Source organism: Microtus oregoni, unplaced genomic scaffold (genome assembly GCF_018167655.1).
Source record: "Microtus oregoni isolate MIOR12 unplaced genomic scaffold, Mior012 000035F_ref0000213, whole genome shotgun sequence".
In the NCBI taxonomy this organism is placed as follows: Eukaryota; Metazoa; Chordata; class Mammalia; order Rodentia; family Cricetidae; genus Microtus; species Microtus oregoni.
In genome coordinates, this window is record NW_024543094.1 from 6322263 (window position 1) to 6338198 (window position 15936).

The 15936-nt window shown below is 43.0% G+C and overlaps 1 protein-coding gene across 8 annotated transcripts in view; it reads left to right on the forward strand.

Moving 5' to 3' along the window:
- The window catches only part of Ryr2 (ryanodine receptor 2), a 570252-nt gene extending 554520 nt beyond the window's left edge, over positions 1 to 15732 (forward strand). For all 8 annotated transcript variants that reach the window (XM_041630688.1, XM_041630687.1, XM_041630690.1 and 5 more), the window contains 7 exons: positions 656 to 802; positions 2284 to 2418; positions 8118 to 8274; positions 10863 to 10927; positions 12192 to 12292; positions 13419 to 13470; positions 14330 to 15732. In XM_041630688.1, the coding sequence (XP_041486622.1) occupies positions 656 to 802; positions 2284 to 2418; positions 8118 to 8274; positions 10863 to 10927; positions 12192 to 12292; positions 13419 to 13470; positions 14330 to 14425 (753 nt within the window). In that variant the 3' untranslated portion in view covers positions 14426 to 15732. The remainder of the gene's footprint in view (positions 1 to 655; positions 803 to 2283; positions 2419 to 8117; positions 8275 to 10862; positions 10928 to 12191; positions 12293 to 13418; positions 13471 to 14329) is intronic.
- The last annotated feature ends 204 nt before the right edge of the window (positions 15733 to 15936 follow it).

The following is a 15936-nucleotide window of genomic DNA, read 5'->3' on the forward strand; positions in this document are numbered from 1 at the left end:
CTTCAGTTTTGATTCAGGAGACTTCTCCAGTCAGCACCAGGTATGTAGTTAAGGTCACTACAGATGTTAGTGACATCAAGGAGTGCTTTGCTATAGGACTTTCGTTCACACAAAGGGCAATGCTGCCTTAATCAAACTCCTCAGAGACAGTGGATTCTAACTAATAGATTTAACAAGCTTGATGTGTAGATAAATGAAGAGCAGAGAAGAGAAGGAGTCAAAGTTACAGGGTTCTTGGGTTGACTGTAGACAAGGGTTCCTGCACCAAAACAGTCTTGTCCCTCAGTGACATTCAATAGCATTTCCTATGATCTGGCGGGATATTCTTTGAAGTCTAGTTGATCCTTACAGGGCAGCCCCAATAACAAGGAATTCTCTGTATAAAATAGCACCAAGCTCCTGCTGTCAGAATGTAGGATGAGGTAGAAAACACTTTGTATAATTAAAGGAAAAAAATTACACTGAACATTTTATAACAAACTAAGTAAAGATAAAATGTGCAAAGATCGAATCCAGCTAGTTAGATCTGAAGAATTATAGTCTAGAAAGAAAAAGGCGAGTGCACTGGTTAGCCTGGAGAGAGTTGGCAGCGGCTCTTACCAGTTTGTTTTTACTGTGGGGTCTGACACATCTTATCACTCTTTGCTCCTGACAGTCCTTCCTGTACCTAGCCTGGTATATGACCATGTCCGTTCTTGGACACTATAACAACTTTTTTTTTGCTGCTCACCTCCTTGACATCGCGATGGGATTCAAGACCTTGAGAACCATCCTGTCCTCAGTCACCCACAATGGCAAACAGGTAAAAGGTCATCTTTCCTTTAGAGGAACTAAAACAGTAAGAAACGAGCCTGTGAATATAAATCCTGACCTTGGGTGAAAATATGTGGCTTGAAAGATAGTCTGTGCCTTTGATTTTTATAAATTCTGATTAGTAATTCCAAAGACCCTGTAACCTGAGTTTAAAGAGTGACTTGATGGATTCTCTGGGTGATCTTAGATAAGTGATTAATATTTGTCAATATCAAATATTTTTTTGGTAAAGTAAAACCAATTAACAATCCCTTGTCAGCTTCTGTGAAGACTGAGAACAAATCCAGCAGACTCGGAATCATCTGTGTTAAGCACCGAGGAAACTAGTTTGTTTTGCTTATGAGACAGTGTTTGCTCCATCTGATACTATGCTGTGCCAAAAGCTGTTGCACAATCCAGATGCATTAGTTGCACTGGTAACAAGATTTAATTGCAGTTAAATTTAATAAGGTATCTTCTCTACTTTTTTAATTGAATAAAATCTTAATGATCCTTTAGACTTAACAATGGCATGCTGACATAGGGAATAACTGGTCTAGGTCCAGAAAACCCACTGACACTCTGATGGGACTCAGCTGCTCACGCGGGATCGCTCCATTACTGTGACTGGGTGCAAAAGTATACTTGTACTTATTCATCTGTTGTTTCATGGGTCCAATTGGTGGTTAAAAATTCTGTGCTAACTATCTGGATTAATTGCCTCTCTAGCTCAGTACATTTTATAATCAGTGTCCGTCCAACCACTGGAACAGCAGCCACCTTTATTGCCGTTACCATAATCCCTTGTTTTCTAAAGTCCGGCAAGTCGCTCCTACATGTCACCTAAGGTTATGAATAACACTGTGTCATGGCAATTCAGAGGCGCCATGACAGACAGAACGCTGCGCACTCAGCTCACTTGCCACTTGGTGGGTTGTGACAGCACTCCCAGCACACTGAACAGCTGGAGAGACGGCACAGCAAATGGAGCACTTACTGCTCTTGCAGAAGAGGATCCTGGTTCGGTTCCCAGCACCCATGTTGAGTGGATCACAACTACATGGAACTCCAGTCCCATGGGATCCCACACTATCTTCTGGCTACTTCAGGGACTATACACACATGGCGCACATACATACAAGTAGGTGCACATACATACACATAAATAAAGACTTGACTCACAATGCAGGAGAGTACGTTATACAATATCTTCCACCAGGTAGTTAGAGGGTAGCAATGGGAGCCATAAAGCTGCTTTCTAATGTGTATTAAGCTCAGCATGAAATACTTTGACAGACTGATAAAGAAAATGTGCAAATGAGCTTTACTTGTGAGCTAAGAAAGTGGCAATAACGAGGGTATGAATCATACTGGCTTTTCGCCAGGAAGTCCAGGTGTGTTGGTAGAGCGCTTCCCTCCCACGCGGCTGTCAATTACACCGGTCATTCATCCTGTATTCCTAATAGACGCTAAGTGTCACTTTGCTTTCAGCTCGTGTTGACTGTCGGCTTGTTAGCTGTCGTTGTGTACCTGTACACTGTTGTGGCGTTCAATTTCTTCCGGAAGTTCTATAATAAGAGTGAAGATGGTGACACGCCGGACATGAAATGCGATGACATGCTGACGGTAAGCTCCTGAACTTGTAATAAAGCCACCCACTCCTCCCATCCAACTAACCACACATCTCCTCATCCCAGAGCAGGAGAGGAGGCACCGGGTGCAATGAAAGGTTGAGTGACTTCTCACACTACAGCCGTTTTCATTTTAGCACAGCAGAAGGGACCATGTCTGCCGTTTATGCACCTGTGTTTGTTCAGCTTGGTAAATGGTAGACTCCTGAGAAATATAATTAGGATTGAGAGCTATGCGGTCCGGTTAGCTTGTTACTCATACATTCCCAGGACAGCAGATAGGATGTTCTCCTGCAGAGTGTTCTGAAGCTTTGCTTTTGACTTGACTTGTTGACTCTACCTGACATCACTAAAATTTAAACAATATATCTTAACAGAGCTGATACTTTTGCTTTTATACTGAGTGTCTTGTCCTAAAGGTTCTCTTTTGATCCTGGGAAAAGTTAACAGATGCTTCAGCTTTCCTGTTGCTGCATGTAACTATTGTATAACCTGCTCTTCAGATGATGGTTGTGTTTCTGGAATAAAATACCCTGACCAAAACTACTTCCAGTAGAGAGAGTTTATTGTGGCTTACAGTACTGGAGGGATAGAGTCCATCATGACAGGGAAGTCATGAAGGTAGGATCAGGAGGCCAGCCAGTCACATTTCATCCATACTTAAGCAACAGCCAGTAGAGCTAGGAAATATGGCCTCCCAGCCCCTCCCCAGTGACGTATTTCCTCCAGTGAAAATCTGCCTTCTGAAGGTTCTATAACCTCCCTGAACAGCACCACCAGCCAGAGACCAGGTGTTCAAACACAGGAGCCTATGGGGGACATTTCATATGCAAATCAAAAAAACTACTGTCCCTGAGCACTTAGGTTTGGGAGGGGAAGATGAAGACAAAGGATCTGTTGCTGGCTGGAGAGAGCAAGGCCTTTCTGTGAGTCATTCAATAAACACCTGCATGATTGGGGTTGTGTGTGAATGTCAAGGAGCTGAGAGGATGGTTCTGAAATTTCTCTCAAAAGGAAATATCCCGAAAGTGTGACAGGAACAAGATACTGATGCTGATGCTATGATGGCTAAATTAGGTAATTTTGCACTCCTTTGGATAACTCGAAGTACACATAAATAATCACAGAAATTAAACTATGATAAAGTTGCTTTCTATAATCATAAAATACAAAAAGACATCAATAAATGGAATTGACACCATGTACAAGTCCCTGAGGGGAAAATGATAGAAATGAATGCCAATCTTTCTATTCAAGTCAGTAACAATTAGGACAGATTTGCATCCTTAAAATAATGACAGATTTTTTTTTTTTTTTTTTTTTTTGGTTTTTCGAGACAGGGTTTCTCTGTGGTTTTGGAACCTGTCCTGGAACTAGCTCTTGTAGACCAGGCTGGTCTCGAACTCACTGAGATCTGCCTGCCTCTGCCTCCCGAGTGCTGGGATTAAAGGCGTGCGCCACCACCGCCCGGCTAATAATGACAGATTTTAAGAGAGAAAAAAGATGTTCTGTTTATGATATAAAACCTAGAATCCCGTAAAGGCCAAAAATGTTTATTTTTGTGGCTGACAAATGTAAATATTTGTCTTATAGACAAATAATAAATTGGCCAAAATGCATTCACCATGACAAAGAGGAGGCAATGTCCTTCCCTGGCACAGTTCCTATCAGACCCTTGAAAAGCCATAAGCCCCAGCCAGCAAGATGCTCGCTAGGGAAGGCACCTGCCTCCAAATTGCCTCCAAGCCTACAGCCAGCCAATCTGAGTTCAATCCCCCAGGCCCGCATGGTGGAAGGAGCAATACCTGAATGGTGTCCTCTGACCTCCACACCATTCATGACACCCTCTGCCACACACACATAATATACAAATAGAAAGTAATTTTAGTGATGTAAAAACATTAGAAAAAAGAAGACAGTACACAAAGGGTCAATTATGTGGCTGGACAATGCACAGTAACGTTAATTCATTCAGCTCTTACGTCTGAAGAGATGCCCAACTCTTACTATAAAGAAAGAAATGTAGGCCAGAAGAGCAGAAAACCAGAGTTCATTATTAAAAACATTAAAGCTTGCAATAACTCCAGCCAGGGATTGATGGGGATGCTAGCACATTCCTCTTACTGGAAATCTTGAAAGAGATTGTCGAATATGTGTTATCAGTTAGCTGCTCTTATTACGAGGCCCTGTATGGCTCTCTTCATTCTCTAGCCACAGGACATGGCGTGACCCAGTTTTCACTCAATCTCCGCACATGTTTCCACTGTTTTCCTTCCTTTTTCTTCTGAATACCCCGGGCTCTCCTGATTGGGCCTGTTTAGCCGTCGAGGACGTGAGTCCGGAAGGTAGACAGACTTGTCTCCATGTCCCTTTTTCCTTGGCATTGCCAAGATGCTTGAGAACAACTTGAAGGCGTGAATTGTAAATCGTGGCCCGTGGTTCCAGAGGTGGCAGACGGTGGTGGTGGAGAACTCACGGTGGGGCAGATCAGTTTGCATCTTGATGGCCATGAAGCAGAGAGCAGTGGATTCTGAAGGGCAGGATATCCCGGGGGACCTGTCACCAAGACCTCCTTCCTCCATCAAGGCCACACCTCTTACTCCCACCACATCCCAGTGATACCGTCTGCCATGTTCAGATCATCCAAGGATTCATCCGCTCCTTCGATCAGAGCCCCGATGGCCCAGCTGTCTCTGAAAATACCCTTGTGGATACTTACATATCTTATGTGCTTCTTTATTGAATCAAGCTGACAAGCATACTTAAGCATAACAGTCTCATTTTAGGATAAGGAAGTGGGCTCTTGACTTAACTAGATCCCGGACGTCAGCAGTTTGAGGGACTTTGAGAGTCATTAGCAAAACCGTTGGTACTATCTCTGGTTTAGGCTTTTCTCTCTGCACATGGCACGAGATTTTTATCTTGTCTGTGGCTGTGCTGAGCTTGGTGAGGAATGATCTCAGGTGCCCCCTTCTGCAAGAGAAAAGAGTCTTTTGCTGTCATTAAATTTTAAATTTAAAAGTAATTTAAATTACATAAATTACAATGTAGGTGGAGGGCTGTCATCAGCGGGGACTTTCAACCTTTGGTTGTTTGGTTGTCGCCATTTCCAGCAGGTGGCGCTGCAGTCAAAGTTTTACAATTTCCATGACTCATCCGGCGATTTCTTCTTTCTTCCCAGATGATGGTGTTTTATTCTAAGAATCTAATTAAACCCGCTCTGTCCTGATCGGGTTTGAACTGCCTCTTCAAGAATGTAGGAGGAAAAAGTGAAAATAACAGTCAAGAGTCTGTGGTAAAACAGTGAGGGTAGCTGAGGAGATGGGGCATAGGAGGACATTTTTGCCCGGAAGTATGGGCATCTCCAGGGAAGCTCTGCAGGACCAGTGGAACACACCCCTGCCCCCCCCCTCCAGTTTCTCAGATAATGAAAATAAGAGGCAGTTTGGTGAAATTAGCTGCTCAGATGGTTGTTGAAGATCACCTCTGTTAAGTAACTGATCTCACAAATCTGACCTGACCTTTATCAGCATCTCTGGCTCCTGCTTCCTGGTTCCCTTTTCCTCTGCCACACTTCCTCTGAGCTTCTTCCCATCATAGGCTTCCTCCCTCTATCTCTACCTCTGTCTCCTGCTCCTTCCCAGGCCCTTCCCTTCCCTTTCTTTTCTTTTCCTTTCTTTTCTTTTGTTTTCAGACTCTCTGGAAGAAGTATAGATTTTTGCCCCCTAAGCTGCTTCTTCTTCTACCCTAACTAAGCTCAGTCTATGAAAAAAATCTGGAATAAAGGGAATCTTGTTTTCAGGAAAGAATGATAATTTGACTGGTGAGCTCTAGACGCCAGTGGATGTCCACATACCAGTGCAGCCATTAGGAGCTTGTCTGGAAGGCTAAGGGTACTGAAGTTTCAAGGACAAGCCTGTCAGCTCATTAACCAGGGCCATCAGCTGGGGGCATCACTACCACTCTCTGTGGCCCGAGTTCCACACATTCAGAGAAGAGCATGGGGCTTCATTTCTCCATGGTAAAGATAAGCAATGTGTGTGGGATAAAGAATTTAAACAGAAACCAGGAGTACATCGTGAAAATAAATTATCCTGTATTCAAAAAGGCACGGTGGACAATTTTAGCCGCCGAGTTTTAAGGAATGACTGTCGTGTCCCAAAGGGAGATGTTGGGTTTTGCGTTGTTTCATTTGAGTTACTCTCTTTTACATTTCGAACTTGGACACAGACGCAGTAAATGGCACCAACAACCTGGACTCCCGAGCCCTGAGAAGACTGGGTTTGCAGATAGGCCTTAACCAGCCCAAGGATGACAGTCTTAAACCAGCTCTCTCTAGAGGACTCTCTTGGCTTCTCTGCCACAGAGAGTCTTTTCTAGGCTCCAGAATAGTCTGCAGGCCCTGGGGATTTGTACAGCAGTGGGGGATCAGGGCAGCTGTCACAATGTTTTTGGCTTATTGTATATCTGGCTGGTACAGTACCTTTATGGGTGTGGTGGTTAAGATTGATTATCAAGCTGACAGGATCACATGGGGATGGAACGGTGGGCTGTGGACCAAGTGCAGAGCTGTAGGGGGCTTTGCCCCTTGCCGTGTAGGGAACAAATAAGACTACAATGGGTCTAATTTTGGAAGGCCTGTAGACATACGTTCCCAAAGTATGTGCTTTGGAAGAGGATGGGGAAGGATATTACATAGCACAGAGTCTGCACAGCAAAGACCTTGAGCTGGGGATGGGATAGTGGGGGGAAGTGGGGATATGAACGTTGAGTTGAGACTTACAGATGAGTGGGGCCCAGAGTACAGGGGTAAGGTGGGGAGCTGAGATTATCTTGAATGAAGTGAAAAATCTAGATGCTGTGAGCCGGGGACTCTCAAATTGGCTTGACTCTGTTCCCCAGGGGACAGAGCCGTATTTTTTTCTTTATTATTATTACTATGGAGAAAGTCACTATTAGCAACTAGTCAGTAAATGCACAGTATGGCCCCATCACAAGGAATTACTCAATCCTTGTACATATTGAGTATTATGGTGTTTGTATGAATGGTAGTGATGCTGAGACCAAGTTCTGTTTCAAAGACCCTCCAGCAAAACCTCTTTCCTGTGCACCATACCTTAGCAGCTGTAACAGGTGTTGGCTGCCCCTCCTCCTTATCTCCCCATACCATCTTTCTTCACTCTTGGAGACACTGAGTAGAAAAGATCTCTGCATCCCATTCTTGAATTCTAAGTGAGAGGAGAAGCCAGAAAGTCTGCCTTAATCTAGCTCCATTTCTATGAGTCCCTGTTTCCCCCCACGAGGCTTTTACTTTCCTCTTCCATGTCTGTCCCATTGTGGACATAACCAGATAGTACAGCTTTATATAGCTCAAGGCCCTGTAATGTGATTGTCATACTGTGTCATCTCATGTACTTCAAAGCCAAGGTGCTAACGAAGCCCTTGTCTTTCTCTCCCAAGTGACACAAATGCTCTAAACTAAGTGAACAGTGTAGAGTTTTGATTAGGAGATAGTGGTGTGTACGAACCACATATTCACATCTCAGGGAAAAGCATTAAGACCGAAAGACAACCCAGAGCACGAAGATCCTTCCCATTTAGAATGAGGACCGGACACTGGAGAGAAAGCCTCATGTCAGTGGCAGGTCAAGGAGGGTGGTGACCCTCACGAGTATCTCTGTCCCTGTCTTCCAGTGTTACATGTTCCACATGTATGTGGGCGTCCGTGCTGGAGGGGGCATTGGGGATGAAATTGAAGACCCAGCGGGAGATGAGTATGAGATCTACCGCATCATCTTTGACATCACGTTCTTCTTCTTTGTGATCGTCATCCTTTTGGCCATCATACAAGGTAAGCCATACCCAGCTGTGGCTCCTGGGTATCGTGGCCTTGAGTCACTTGCTATTGAAGCCAGAAGGCAAGGTGGGCTGACAGTATCACGTTTTCTGCCAAAGCCTAATGGAACCTTTTCTTCTGGTATTTCTTCCTTGTAAAATCTCTAGGTGGGGCATAAAGAGGTATGTGTTGATGTAAATAAACAAACAAGCGAACAAGCAAGCACAAAAGCCTCATAGCTTTTACCAGAAAGGGAATGGGAGGTAGCTTATTCTTGAGCCAAATTTGAGTGATTGATCATGGCCTGGGAACACAGACTTGGGTTACCCTGAATCCTATGTTCTAACATGGAAGTGGTTTTATAAAGCTTTATAGTTTTATAAAACAGCAAAAGTTCATAAATCAAGGCAAGTTTAAAAGACCCCAGTGAGGACCACAGAGAAGTGGTCCTAGCAAGATGAAGCCTTTCTATAGGTCTCAGATGCTGTCTAATGACATTTCTAGCTTTTAGGTAGGTGGAAGGTCAGGTCTGCTAAGTTAATAGATCCTCAAAAGGTTTTAATCTATTAGTCACAGAATGTTAGTTCCCACACAAAAGTGGGAAAGAAGTAGGCTATGGGGGGGGGGGGGCTAAAGCTAGTCCAAGATATGGTAATTAGCCCTGGACCCGCAACAACCCAGCCTCATCACAGCTCTGCAGTCAATCTCTCCAGACACAGCTTCCTTCCAGGAGTTCTCAAGTTCTCATTGTCACGTGGGACCCTGGAATGTAGTGTGATGGGTACACTCCCCCCTCCTCTGTGTGTGTGTGTGTGTGTGTGTGTGTGTATGCACACATGTGCACATATGCTTGCATGCATGTGAAGGGCAGAGGTCAGTTTTAGGAGTCTTCTACATTTTTATTCTTTCAAGTCAGGGTCTTTCACTGAAATCCATGGCTCTCCAATTAGGTGAGGCTGGCTGGTCAGTGAGCTATGGGGACTTGTCTCTGCCTTTTATGGGATGATTGCTCCACCAAGTGCTGGGATTACAAACACTGCCCATCTCTATCTTTTTACCTTCTAAGAATCAAAAGTGCACTTTATTGACTGAGCCATTTTCTCAGCCTGTTTGATTTCTATTTATGAAAAAATACATTCTACAGGAGCTGACTCCTCTTCCTGCCACACTGCCAGCTTTGAAAGTGCAGAGGAGGGGTGAACCATTCATCCCGAGGCAATAGTTCAGGTTATGCAACTCTCTAAGTTCTGCCCTTGTGGAGAGCTTTCAAATGAGGGCATCAGTTCAAGTCCCCTCTTCAGTACTTGGTAACTGATTAGCTCATCGTGCAAAATCATGTCACTTCCACTGGTGACTCCCTGCTATGTTCCAGTGATGTCTTTAACTCATATTACCCTCCCTGATATCATCAGAACTATGACAACACTTACAGTTTATGCTGGAACTCACTAAGCTATGGCAAGTCTCGGTAATTTGACTAAAGTGTGTCACTGCCCAGGCTGGGGTTAGAATCCATATCTAGACTGAGCAGATTGGGGACATTAGGCTCAGAATCTTTCCCTGAAGCCACAGAGCAGTGTCAAGCAGCAGTTTTTCCTTTTCCTCTGGCTGAATTGTAGTGAGATCCTTTTTTCTCAGAAAGTCATTCCTGTTTTTAATTTGTGTTTCCTAGTTAACACATTGATCCCAGCCTTAATTGAATGGCTGTAAATATGACATTAACCTTTACATTCCACCAGTGTGACACAGTACTGGTAATGTACACAGATAAGTACAAAGGGTTCATAATCCATCTGCAATGTCTTTATAGAGGGCAGCATTGTTGCTTTATAAGAAGAAAAACTTGGGGCTAGAGAGATGGCCCAGCAGTTAAGAGCACTTTTTGCTCTTCTAGAATATTGAAATTGAGTTCTCAGTGCCATGTAGGGCAGCTCACAACTGTCTGTAACCACAGCTCCATGGGATCTAGCACCCTCTTCTGGGCTCTGTGCGTCTCTTCACACTTGTGCCCATATACACTCACAGACATACACATATACACATAAAAAGAATAAGTCATTTTTTAAAGAAGAATAAAAAGTCAAAACATTTGGAAGTAGTAGTTGGGGAGTCACAAAAAAGAAAGGAGGCAAAATTCAACAATTCCACGTATCAAACATTAATTCACATTTGATAAAATTATGGGGGTTATGAGATTGATACATATTTCTCAGCCCATGCAATAATGTTTTATTTAATTATCTTTTGGGGGATTTCTGTATTTTATAGCCATAAATCTCAACTAATCCTTTCCCCCTGCAGTAAGTAATAATATAGCTTGTGTGCGTGCCAAGTTCCTTAGTATTGTTTTTTCTAGTTTGTCACTTTATTTTAAAATGCTTTTCTAGTGAACATCAGGCCCAGTCACTGTGTGTCCTGCTCCCAGGGAGAGTCACTTCCCTAGCAAGAAGCAACCAGTCTGACCTCATATTTCTGCCATGTTCTGAGTATCTCCTAATGAGGTCAGGTATTCTCATTTGCCTGGGAAGGAACATCCAAGGAGTTATGAGTTGATGATTGTTCATAGATAATGGGGATCATGTAAGTTCTCTTTTTAACACTAGGTTTGATCATCGATGCTTTTGGAGAACTCAGAGACCAACAAGAGCAAGTCAAGGAAGACATGGAGGTGAGGCATTTGTGGCTTGGGTGTGGTAGTGCTGTAGGTGATATTAGTTCCTCAGTGATGACTGAATTCATTTGAAGCTGTATGTAGTTACTGTAATTTTAAAATCCTGATTGAAGGGAGGTTCAGCTTCACTTTGGCTCCTGGTGCAGACCTTCAGTATTAAGCATAGACCACCTACCTGGAATTGTGTATAAAGACAAATCCAGATGCGAGAAATGCAGAAAGATGAAGGAGGCTATTCCTAGACATATCCATCAATTGAGTTAATACCTGGAACAGCACCTGACCATAGGAGGGCTTTTTCAAATCACTGATGAAACACCTCATAACTGATCTAAGATTTGTACCTCTTTTGTTTGGGTAGTGGACTTTGCTTGGATAACTGGCAAGTTTTCAACTTCAGTTGAGAACACAGTTAATCCTGCTTCACTAATTACTCAGTGTCGTGAACAGGTCAATCACTAAGTCTAGATGTGTGCATGAAGGCTAAAGAAAAAAATTAAAGATGTCACTAATAAGCTATCATTGTCCCATCCTCCTGCTAGAACCCATATCACTTAGGAAAACCCCAAGATATAGTTACACTAGCCATAAAATTTGTTCTCAGGGGGCATGGCACTATCACAAGTGGTGCTTGGTATATTTTGAGCAAGTCATATACTGAGCTTCTTTCAACAGCGTGCTGTGTAGCATTTTCTGGGGAGATGTGAACAAATGCCTGTTTGTTTCCGGTAGGACACTACATCATGCCAAAGAAGTGATTCCACCCAAGTCTAACTTGGTGGACCGATGAATGCATTGGGATTTTTTACAGGAGCTTGGGTGAGGAATTGCTTACAGGATTGTGGATAAGGAGGTTACTTACAGCAGCATCGGTGAGGGGTTGCCTACATGAGCCAGGGTTGACTGACAGCAGTTACATCACTAAAGGCCCACCGTGATTGGGTGATACTTTAGGACATCTGCATCCCTAGAGCTCCCAGTCCCCTTTATAGCTGCCCCAGTCCCACCCTGCTAAGCTAGCATAAAGGAAGGGTCTGTTGAGCCTGCAACTCTCTCAGCTTCTTGATCCTGGCAAGTTCCTGTGTCCAGTAAATTTCTGATAGGTTTCCTGAACTTTCTGAATTGTATGAGCAGTTCTTCTTCCTCCAGGAGGGATTGGCACTATGGAGAGGTAGTAATTCCATATCCCAGCAGACTTTGTTTTCATCCTCTGCTCACCTGGGCCTTCTCTGACATTATGTTGTCTCCCTTTGTCTTCTAGACCAAGTGCTTCATCTGCGGGATAGGCAATGACTACTTTGATACGGTGCCACACGGCTTTGAAACACATACGCTCCAGGAGCACAACCTGGCCAACTACCTGTGAGTGGCCCTCCCAGGGTCTCCCCCTTCCCCAGGAGCCCATTCCCTCCCATTGCTGTAAACTCCAGAAGCAGGCAGTAGTCAGTCTCCTCCAAACCTCTGCACCCCTGGAGTAGGCTTCCTTAAATAGTGAAGCTGTCCATATTCGCACTGAGGGATCCGGAATGGGAGTGGAGTGCCATAGAGCTCTGCAGAGAAGCCTGGCCATGTTTTGTTTTTTCAAGACAGGGTTTCCCTGTAGCTTTGGAGCCTGTTTAAAACTAGCTCTTGTACACCAGGGTGGCCTTGAACTCACAGAGATTTGCCTGCCTCTGCCTAGCGAGTGCTGGGATTAAAGGCGTGAGCCACCACCACCCGGTCCAAGCAGGAACCTTCTTGATGCAAGCCTGAGACAAGAGGATCCTCCCTCCTCCCACATCCCTATTTTTGCATCCCCACCCTTTTGATGACCTATAGAAATCTCTGGGCACTACAGAAATCAATTAAAAACTGATCTTTGTTGTTTAAATGACAGTCAATTAATAGTTGTTTTGTCTTGTTTTGAACAGTCATATAAGTAAGTACATGCAAATGAAAATCTGGTCTTTCTGTGGGACTAAAACAAACTACACAGTTTATCAAACTATTATTCTTAATTTCAGATCCAATTTTAATATCAGATGGAGAATATATTTCAAGTAACATTAGGGGGAAGTGGCTGAACTATACTCAATTAAACTGATAAAAAATATAGAATATATGAAGCTAGTCTTCAGTTAAAATTTGTCAGTGTTGATTTGAGTCTGACCAGAATCAATGGTTGTACATGCCTTTAATCCCAGGATTAAAGGATCTCTGTCTACATAGTGAGTTCCAAGCTGGCCAGGACTGCATAATGAAACTGTAATGCTAAGAAAAAGAAAAATAACTCAGACCTAAAATTGTGTGTAATAGTAGACCAGCCATCTCAAAGAATATGCTTATTTCTTTCTGGTACAATGTAATTAATTTTCAAAAACTGTATTTGTGGTGTTTTCTATGTTTCCATAAACCAGTGCAACCAGGGTGTAGTATGTAAGCATCTTTCCTGTTTATGCTGGTGTTTTCCCGTGTAATCCAATCCTGATCAGTTTCTCTGTCTCTGTAGGTTTTTCCTGATGTATCTCATAAACAAGGATGAAACGGAACACACGGGACAGGTGGGTGAAGCGCAGTGATTTTCAGAATGAAAGGACAGACGAGAGGTGATAGAGAGCCATTTAGCACTCGGGAAGGATTGCTTCAGGGAGCTAGAGAGACGCCCTAGCAGTTTAGGATACATTCTGCTTTCTGGAAGACAGAGGTTTCAGCACCCACTTATCAGCTCACAACTACCTGTAACCCAGCTCCAGGGAAGTCAGTGACCACTTCTGGCCTCCATGAGCACTGTACTCGTGGGCAAATAACCACACAGACATCCAAATCTGATTAAAAAAGAACCATTGTCTTTAGGTATTAGTCATGTTACCTTGAGATAACATTCCTTTGTATGAGGTGACTATTAACAAGACTGCCTCCTCTGAAACAGCAAAATTCTAATTTCACATTTAAAAATCATCTTTCAACTGAAAATAGTGGGTTTATGAGTCTCTCCCCTCTTCTGCAAAAATTGTGTTTATCATATGACCTATACTTTCAAATGAATTGTTTACATAATATAATTGGAAAAAAATGCAGTGTCTAAAGGTTTTCAGGAAAATTTGAAATTCCCCTTCTGGGGTAATAGTTTGAACTTGAAGATGGATAAAATTAATAATGATAATAAAGAAAAACCCTAAAGATTTATAAATATATTTTTATCATTATTATATTATTGTCAAGCTTAAGATTTTTTTGTTTAAATTTGAAGATTATTTGTTTATCATTGAAGGTAATTTAAGTGGAGCTATCTGAATACAATTGGACTTTTCCAGTTTTATCGGCTATATCAAGAGAATTAAGTGTTTTCTTCTAGTCTGCCCTGTGTTATCACGTAGATTTTGGAGACCAGGCTAACACATTGATTTCCTCTATTTACAGGAATCTTATGTCTGGAAGATGTATCAAGAGAGGTGTTGGGAGTTTTTCCCAGCAGGGGACTGCTTCCGGAAACAGTATGAAGACCAGTTGAATTAATATCATACCTGGGTTGTCTCTGAAAACCAAAAGCAATCTCCCCCCTCCCTCTCCTCTCTCTCCTTGGACCACCTGTTCATGTGACCCTCTATCCAGTATCCTGTGCTGAGAGCACTGATACTCAGTCTCCGAGAACCTGACTGCTGTCCCCCAACCTCATCTGTCTTCATTGAGACATAAAGACTGAAGAACAATCCAAATCCATATTCAGACTAAACAGGAACCCTGGAAAGAAATGCATTATGGACACTCTACCATACCACCCATGGACAGCTTCCCCTGAGGGTCATGGAGTCTCCAGGAGCTGCCAGACCTGCGCAGCCAAGCATGGCAGCCACACTCACCCGGGCTCTTTATTTCGCCATCCCAGAAGGAAGTGTCTGAGGGTCCTAGAGCACTGTAGCACTTAACAGGTTACCATGGACACCAGTTGCAAAGGGAAATAGTGCCTTACTATAAGTGGGTTGAGCTATGCAGAAGATCATGTGCATGACAAACACCTTTATTTTCTTTACGTCAACCTTCTTTTCTTTGCTAGGTTGGTTTTGTGATTTTGGTTTTATATTTATTTTTTCCTCTTTTTTCTTTGGTGGGGGAGGGTAAGAACAGCTGTCTGCACCTTTTTCAAAAGTTGGGTGGTGTGTCTCAGGACAGAAGGAGGCTCTGCTCATTCAGCTACGTCACATTTACCCTCCCTACTTTGGCAAACACTCCGATGCAATGTGGCAACTTATGAAATCTTTGTATGAAAACAAAACGGACTGCAAAAAAAATACAACTTTCAAACGAAATTAATTCATTGCATGTTTATTATGCAAGTTTAAATGATCAAAGAAAGCCTTCAGGAACAAATTGATCAACACAGGAGAACTTCCATGATAATTCCATCCATAGTAACAAAGCGCCATGGGCTTATTCATATATCTGGAGTCACTGTCATCCACCAACCGTTGGAGCCATCACCAACGTGACAGTAGTCTTGGGTTTTCCTCTTTCTTTTGGCCAACTGTGATCAGTCGTTGGTTAAGGACGCCTCGTCAGGCCATCTTTTGATATCCAAGCTGAAGCAATATCCATTCAGAGATTTCATTGGTTGTGTCATGGGACTTGGGTGACCAGGTACATCCATTCATTTTGTGTTTTTTCTTTCTCATTTTGAGTCCTTTTAAATGTAATGCCAATCTTTACAACTAAAAAGACAGGTTCAGAATGGAAGCGAGGTCATTCTGTGAGCATTGGAGATCTTTTATTACAAGTCTGCTTGTTAATTTTAGAATTGTAAAATGGCTCTAATAAAACTATTTAACTAACTTCCTTGTCCTCCTTTTCTTTTTATTTCACTTTTACCAGGGAGTCATAGAATCCCAAGCTTTTAATTGAGTTGTGTGTAGGAAAAACCCAGACACCACCCAGGCTTCTTACAGCCAGACGTATGAAGCAGTATTTGTAACTGTGGAGACATGGGAAAAGCAGGCACCCAGGCTTCTTACAACCAGACGTATGAAGCAGTA